At 35.3% G+C, this 8,481-nt stretch overlaps 1 protein-coding gene across 1 annotated transcript; it reads right to left on the reverse strand.

Moving 5' to 3' along the window:
• Nucleotides 1-1,987: 1,987 nt before the first annotated feature.
• On the reverse strand, nucleotides 1,988-4,572 carry LOC143430260 (uncharacterized). The gene is made up of 3 exons (XM_076906353.1): nucleotides 4,481-4,572; nucleotides 3,194-3,784; nucleotides 1,988-2,434 (listed from the first exon to the last, which is right to left on the reverse strand). The coding sequence occupies exons 1-3, from the start codon at nucleotides 4,529-4,531 to the stop codon at nucleotides 2,042-2,044; spliced, it is 1,035 nt and encodes a 344-aa protein (XP_076762468.1). The 5' UTR covers nucleotides 4,532-4,572; the 3' UTR covers nucleotides 1,988-2,041.
• Between the last annotated feature and the right edge of the window lie 3,909 nt (nucleotides 4,573-8,481).

Below are 8,481 nucleotides of genomic sequence, written 5' to 3' on the forward strand. Positions count from 1 at the left end.
CTGACTCTACCGACTGCATTGCGCGCGGTCACCAACATTTTCTGTAAGAAAAGCATTGTTAGTAAGGGAACAAAGGGTATGAATAAAAACAAGACATTTTACAATACATATTTTTTATATTATTTGTCATAACAATACATTTTTTTTTTATATTATTTGTCGTCTTTTCCTAATCGAGCGTTTGTCGAAAGAAATATTACTTTCTTTCTAAATTATTCAACTATGTGGAAATATTATACATATGTATATATGTATAAAACATTATGCATAAATAAAATAGATTATAAAATTTGAATATATTGAAAAATATATTCAAATATTATAAACTATCTATGAACACAAAAATATAACACACCTGATCAATAAAAATTCTACTGTGATTATTTGTTATATACTATAAATTATATATATTAAATATATCAATTATGTATCATTATACAGTATGAATTATATATCAAATGTTAACAAATAATCAATAAGAAAGATATATAAATTTATACCATGTGATCCCCTTGTCACCTCTTTTAGATATCAATGAAATATATCCATTGTTTGTAAGATATAACTCATTAAAAACCTGTAACAAATGAAAAAACAATTCGAATAAATGCACAAAAGTAAAATTAGTTACGACGAGATTTTATAATAACTGAGGTTATAAATCACACAAAAAGAAAGAAAAAAAGAAAAAAAGAAAATTGGAAAATGTATTTATATTTATAATAATAATGTTCAATAAATAATTAATCAAGCATATAATGATTAAACAATGTTAATAATAAAACAAAAGTGTTAAAGGAATAAAAATTGAGAATACTATGCAGTCGATAAGCATGTGAACGTAATTCGAAAATAGATACTTGTCTCGACACGTATTACCAACAGCAGAGGTCATCCAAATATTCGTTGCGCGTCTTTTTGGTACGTACGCGTTTTATTACTAAATCTCCATCAGATATTATTGGTCGTTATTGAATAATAGTTACGATGTTAATTACTCGTTATATCTATTGTTTGAAAAATATAATTGATTAAGAATCTGTAACAAAAGGAAATAAAACAATTCGAATTAATGCACAAAAGTAAAATTCAAAGATATACGTATATTTATAATATTAGTGTTTAATAAGTAGTTAATCAAGCATATAATGATTAAATAATGTTAATGGTGGAATAAAAGTGTAAATAGAATTACGATTGAGAATATTAAGCAGTCGATAAGCGTCGAATATACCTTGAAAGCAGGAACGCGGCTCGACGAACAGTACCATTTAGAAAATTTGGTTTTTTTATTGATTAGGAGTAGAAAAATAGAAAAAATGGATCAAGTCTTCTTTGATAACCATGTGTCTATTGTTGTTTGAAATGCTAAATAAATGTCATGAAATGTGAAACTCTTATTTTATATTTAGAGACTCTTGTTTTCGAACAAATTATATGAAATGGGACTTTTATATAGGACAAAGGGAATAGAATTTTTTTAAGTTTAATTATGGCACGTGACAAATTACTAACTAAAGTATTGGCGATAGATAATAATGTTAAGCTATTACCATATAATGGTAACTCATTTCTAGGGTTTGGTAATAGGGTTAATGGTAAATTATTTGTCAAGGTTATGTTATAGATCTCAAAATTACGTCTACACGAGTCGCTTATCGCATCCATGGATAAATTATTATAAATTAGATATTAGATAACAAAACATTTTCAAATATCACTTTTGTTCCATTCTCTATACAATTATTATTATTCATAATAATATTTTATTTATATATTTAATTATGACGAGACGCAACTTTATTGGAAAGAATATAAACCAATTTCATGGTTTTCTCTCTTTTCTCCTTTTTTTTTTTGTGTTGTTTTTTAGTTTTGTAAATTTATGAAAATTGTAAACTACTTTTTTCATATATACGGATAACGTTTTTTAAACGATGTTGTTTTAAATTACACGGGAATATTTTTTCGTTAAATGAAAGTAAACTTTTAGGATTTGTTATAATTATTTCGTCATGGCAACTGTACATAATTTTATCAATTAGAAAAATGGGGCTACACAATGGGACACGTCTTTTTGTGCAATAAGAATTTTCAATTGCTCTATTCTCGATCGTTTGCCAACAATTTCATTCGAATTACACTTGTTCTCATGTAATTGTTTCGGATCGTTTTGTAAGTCCTCGAAAGCCTTTAAGGTCCTCGACAAATTAGGATTTCGAATCGGCTGTCGTTGAAGGGTACCAGAAAGATTCATGTCTCTATTCATTGGCGGAAAAACGTCTTCCGATTTCACTCCCAGGCGATAATTAAATGGTTTCCTTCGTCTCTCTGGTGGCCTCAGTTCCTCGTACGGAATTCTATACGACATTGGTCTTATATCCTCGCCATCTTTCCATATTTGATCATTAAGCGTCATTCGATTAAGTAGCGCCTAAAAATGTACAAATTTATCTCCAAAAACTTTTTCAAAAAAATTCTCTCTACTCTTTGTTCACAATAACACTATAAATATTAATGAATCCTAAAATCTAAATTTATTAAAAATCCTTCAGCATCAAATATTTATTTCAACATTATTTACAGTTACCAAAATCAATTTGATTCGATACTTTAAGTAGACACTAAAAATCAAAATTAAAGGAAACGAAATTAACCAGTTAACCGTGGAATTTAGTTTGAAAAGATCAGTACAGGGTGCGGAATTAAAAACAAGCAACGACGTGTATACACGTCGAACTCAGGGCAAATGGTACTATTATATCATTTTACGAGAAACGAAGAAGGATTACATTTTTATTCGTCAAAAAAACTAACGATTCGTTTCTGAATACGTTATTCCTACTGAAAGCTTGAAAATTGTCAAAAAATAATAAAATACGTGAGCAAGAAAAATTGAAGATAGCAAGAATAAACAAGAAGAATAAGAAAATAGTTTACAAAATTTCAAGCTATGTATATAAAGGGCACGTACCACCAAATAATATTTTTATTATATTTTATCGAGATTTCGAGTTTTTGTAGCGAATGGTAATTTTTTATTTCACACGACGAGTATGCACGTCGAACGCACCGCAGTTGAGATTTGGTTCGACGAGTATACACGTCGAACGCACTTAACTGGTTAATCGCACGTGCACAGGATTCAAGTAATCTGCAAACAAGAAATGCAAAAATTAACGGTATTACTCACAGTTTCAGACGTGCTGCTAATCATCCGAAAGAGCACTGCTTTAGGCACTTTGTACCCAGGTGGAGGTTTCGGTTGCGGTTCCAAACAAGACGGTCTGTTGGGTTGCTTTATCGGTTCCGTGTATAAAAAGACATCTCCAGCAGTAAGTCGATACCGTGGATCGCATAGTCTCGGATCTTGCATTCTCATCCTTTTCTTTTTCCTGTGTGCTAATCTACAAGTGCAAGGATCGGGCCAGGATCGCTCAGGTCTGGGTCCAAAGATCGTTTCCCACCATGTCAGTTTTTCCTCCACTGATTTTTGCTCTTTCTTGCAGTTACTTGGCTTTTCCACCACTTGAGGCTGTTTTTTAAAGGTGAACATTTTTTTTCGCGGTTTCTGCTTCGACTCGGTACCCGATTCGAGACACTTCGATCGACAACCATGGCAAATCAGATCCATACAAGGTGGTGGGGGTTTCCCGCAGTTTCCGACACCATATTGGATTTCTTGCTCTTTCGATTTTCGAGACCAGAAATATTTCACGTTTCCGCTCAACGTAGATTGGATTATCGATGGACTTCTGGCTAACAATGATTTACATCTATTGTCCTAGGCAGAGTAATCAGTTAATGAGTGTCATTTTATTGATATCAAATTGTTGTTATAGAAAAGTGTATGGGTTGACATGATTATGGTGGTGTGTGGTGTGACATGATGGTGTGTGGATTGACATGGATTAACAATGATTTACATCTATTGTCCTAGGCACTCTGTCCAGTTACTGTAACCAGTTAATGAGTCTGATTGTATTGATATCAAATTGTTGTTATAGAAAAGTATGTGGGTTGACATGATTATGGTGGTGTGTGGTGTGACATGATGGTGTGTGGATTGACATGGATTAACAATGATTTACATCTATTGTCCTAGGCACTCTGTCCAGTTACTGTAACCAGTTAATGAGTCTGATTTTATTGATATCAAATTGTTGTTATAGAAAAGTGTATGGGTTGACATGATTATGATGGTGTGTGGTGTGACATGATGGTGTGTGGATTGACATGGATTAACAATGATTTACATCTATTGTCCTAGGCACTCTGTCCAGTTACTGTAACCAGTTAATGAGTCTGATTGTATTAATATCAAATTGTTGTTATAGAAAAATGTATGGATTGCTACATAGTATTGCTGATAATTAAAATTATTTAGCAAGTTTTGTTGTGATATAACCTAGAGGTAAACGTTTAGCTGTTATTGTTTCTTGCATCGGTATCTTTTTGTGGGCTCTATCGGAAACAGTACCTTGAGTGATATTGAACTTGGAATTTGGAATTTGGACCGGAAGTATGCCATGGCGAGAATAATTTCTATGTGGACGATGACCGTCCGTTCGTTTGTGTGTCTTACATTGGCAATTTAATCCTACAGAATAGGAATGAAACAAAAAAGTATCGATCATTCAACACGTGTCGTTAAAATTTCTTCGAATATAGATTCTTTTATTGTATCTACAATAATTGTTTTCTCTGAATGCATTTTTCGGAGACTTCTCTTCTAGAACTTTTTTTGATATAAGAAAATGATGAATTTAGTATCTCGTTCTGTGCGAACATTTTAAAAATAATAATTCCGAAGACACTTTTAATTTTTAATAATAATACTGTTGTATTTGTTATAATTGTTATATAATCGAATAATTTATGGAAGAATTAGGTCAGGTTAGTGGAGTGTTTAAGGATAAACGGTTTTGATGATTTTTGATTGTGAATAATAGAAAATAATGAATTGTATCCAAAAATAGGGTTATTCTTAGTGGAATATTCAAATATAAACATTTAGAAAACTTTTTTTACTTTTAAATAACAGCAAAATGATAATTTCGCGAAAGAACCATGTTATTATTAGTGAAATCCCCAAAAATAAACATTTTAAAGACACTTCTATTTTAAATAATAGAAAATAATGAATTGTATCCAAAAAAGGGTTATCCTTAGTGAAATATTCAAATATAAACATCTAAAAATCTTTTCTTATTTTCAAATAACAGCAAAGTGAGAATTTCATGAAAGAATCACGTTATTTTTAGTGAAATCCCCAAAGATAAATATTTTAAAGACACCTATTTTAAATAATAGAAAATAATAAATTGTATCCAAAAATAGGGTTATTCTCAATGGAATATTCAAATATAAACATTTAGAAAACTTTTTTTATTTTTAAATAACAGCAAGGTGAGAATTTCATGAAAGAATCACGTTATTTTTAGTGAAATCCTTAAAGATAAACATTTTAAAGACACTTCTATCTTAAATAATAAAAAATAATAAATTTTCCAAGACAATTGTTTTATTGCGAGTACAAACTTACGAAAATTCGTTTAATTTTTAATATTATAAGACTCTCGTCATCGTGGCTCGAAATATATTACATGATTCAACCAAGTTCCCGCTAATAACGACTCGGTTTCCTTTTGATCGTGAACCGTTTCCGGTCCCTTGTGCACACCTCCTGGTAACTCCGTTGAACCGGCGCTGTTAATTCCAGGCGAACACCGGGATTACCGATACTGCCTCTGCAAACGAGATGAGCACAGGTCCCGGAAACGTTGATGTAGTCGATATCGCGCGCATCCACGTACGAATGCGCCACGGATGGAAAACGATCGACGACAGGACGCGTGTATGCGAGCCGGATGAGACGCTGCAACCTCTCAGAAGACGCGATGAGAGATTTCGAAGCGTTTGCGAGCTTCAAATTGATTCTGCTCAACCGAATCGTCGAGTTCCTATCGCGTGGCTCACGCGTGGCTCACACGTCTGTTCCTTTATTTAACAATTTCAATAATATTCAAATTCCGACGACTCTATGCACGTTGGTACATTTCTGAGATCAGGAGGAAATATAAATGATTTTTTAATCGGATTAAATGAAGAGTTTTGTGAAAATATTTATACAGGATTAAATAGGGTCATAGGTATCCGTAAAATGAGTGATTTGTTTAAGAATTGAGATTTGGATTCCTGTTGCGTAGAATAGAAAATAAATTTGTTCACAGTGAATTTATGCAATTTAAAATATTTTAAAATAAATTGATAATTGTGTTAAGTGAAAGTTCAAGTTGCATAACATATGCAACTGTTGATGTACAGGATTAACATAGTTCATTTTTTTTATATTTATCTGGCGGACGACTGACCAAGTAGAAACTGAAATCTGTGCATCGTAATACTATTACCTATTTAAATCGAACTAAAAATAGCGCGCTATTCGATTATTCTGCTAAAAATTCAAGTAAACCAGAAAAATAAGAGAACTCTGTTAATTTGGGTAAATCATTTATATTTCTTGCTAAAAGCATTAACCCTTTGCACTTATTTGTCGAATTTAATTGGATATGAATAAATAAAAGAAAGAAACAAATATAATTCCCATAAATATGAATTACAACAAAATTTAAGAGCTATATTTCATATAACTAGTAAACAAAATTGTTTACAGGTAACAGTCGAGGAAAACTATCCCCTGAAGTGAATTTCAAATAAACCTCTTTAAACAGTAGGGAGTTATTGATAGCAAAATCGCAAAATAATTTGCAGTGCAAAAGGATCGAAGAAAAAACTCAGCAGAGCAACATTCTTATTATACCAGTATTCCATTTTCCACGTGACCCACTTATTTACCAGCGTCACGGCATTCCATTTCGAGGTGCTTCGTCCCGTAACAACATCGCCACACCTGAACGACCCTGTAGACGTCCGTACACGCGGCCACGACATCCCCTCCGGCTGAGGAACGTATCCCCAACCGGCGATTTTCCGGCGGCGAGTCGCGGTGAGGAAGGGTGTTTACTCAAGACACGACAATTCATTACGTAATTGAATTGAATGAGGCCTCTCTCCTCCTGGCCTGTTTCCCCACCGCGTGTACCCCGTCCTTATCCTCTCCGTCTCGCCAAGGGTGGCACAGCACGCGTAGAAAGGGCGGTGGTTGCGCGTGTGCGCGTTTATTTGGCCAGGCAGAGAGGCTGTAAATGGGGATGAGAGCCATCCGCCCCGCGACCACCACACCCAGCGAGTATCCACGCGTACGGATGGCAAGGAAAGAGAGGCGACCAGAGAGAGAGAGAGAGTGAGATCGAGAGAGGGGGGAGGAGAAACCTCGGCCCGTGTCTGCCTCGAAAACGCTCCGCTCGGAGGGGTAGCTACCGAATTAAACGATTAGTTAAACTGATTTCGAGTTAGGCGAATGAATAAGTAATCGGATTTCTCGTTAAGGTAATCGCATTGCGCCCTGATTGGCTCCGTCTGCCTGCGTTATAGACCGTTCCCTCTCCAACGTTTGGGACGGTGGTACCGGCTCACCCTTTCCACTGCTCTGTGTGGGTGTGCGCGTGGGTACGCGTCCCTCCAGTTATCCTCGTTGCACGCATGTTAATTCCTCCCTCGTTTCGATCGTCCGTCTGTCTCTGGTACAGTCAGGCGATCTTTTTCACCCTCTCGTACGCAAGCGTCATTCAACGTCGCTACGCGTCTCCCTTCGTCTACCGCGAACGCGCGACTCGCGACTTCTTTCTCCGTTTCTGCACCCATTCACCTGAACGCTGGCTTCCAGGGTGATACAGATTTCGCGTTACGTGCCAAACGATGGACAGATAACGCGGTGTTCTGGTATGTTTGTTTCCCGCTGGAAGGGTCCCCAGTGTGACCCCTCAGTAATTACTAATATTTAAAACCCTATCTGCTGGCTTTTGGTTGCGAATCGGTTTATAAGTAACCAGCAGAATTGAAGGCTTCGCGGACAATTAATTAGAACTTCAGGAATTTTTGTATGAAATGAACAATTCTCAGTTTTAAATAATTTTATGAATACTATATTAGTTTGCGTGATTTATTTAACGATTATTTCAACGAATTTACGTTGCACATCGTCTTCCATCTTGGTAGTCATTTTATGTTGGTTTAGAGCTACTTTTCTTCCTACGCTTGTCCGTCAGCCCGCTGCTCGCCGTCCATATCTGTCCCACAATTCCACGGGTGGTGTTTACCCGAGCAATTACATTCCCGAACGCAATCCCATTTAAATATTGCCGAGTTTGGTAGCGGCAAACACGAGACGCGCCACGTCCCGGCCGAGCAATCCGCTCGGGACGCGGCTGGCCTGGCAAAGGCCTGTTACGCGGCCATTTCAATGTAAAACGTTGCCGCACAAATATTATTGATCGTTCTCTTTTTTCACGTAACTCTAAGATCGTTGCTGGAATTTTAACTTACTCGAGGCGTTCCTTTCGTATGTTCCATTATTCG

Source organism: Xylocopa sonorina, chromosome 13 (genome assembly GCF_050948175.1).
Source record: "Xylocopa sonorina isolate GNS202 chromosome 13, iyXylSono1_principal, whole genome shotgun sequence".
Taxonomy (NCBI): Eukaryota; Metazoa; Arthropoda; class Insecta; order Hymenoptera; family Apidae; genus Xylocopa; species Xylocopa sonorina.

Excerpts from the sequence above, each read along its gene's own strand:
- LOC143430260 (XM_076906353.1), bottom strand. The coding sequence starts at position 4,531 with ATGGCATACTTCCGGTCCAAATTCCAAATTCCAAGTTCAATATCACTC. Across the intron at positions 3,785-4,480 it reads CAAGTTCAATATCACTCAAG|GACAATAGATGTAAATCATT; the intron begins GTACTGTTTCCG and ends TACTCTGCCTAG. Across the intron at positions 2,435-3,193 it reads TTAGCAGCACGTCTGAAACT|GCGCTACTTAATCGAATGAC; the intron begins GTGAGTAATACC and ends GTACATTTTTAG.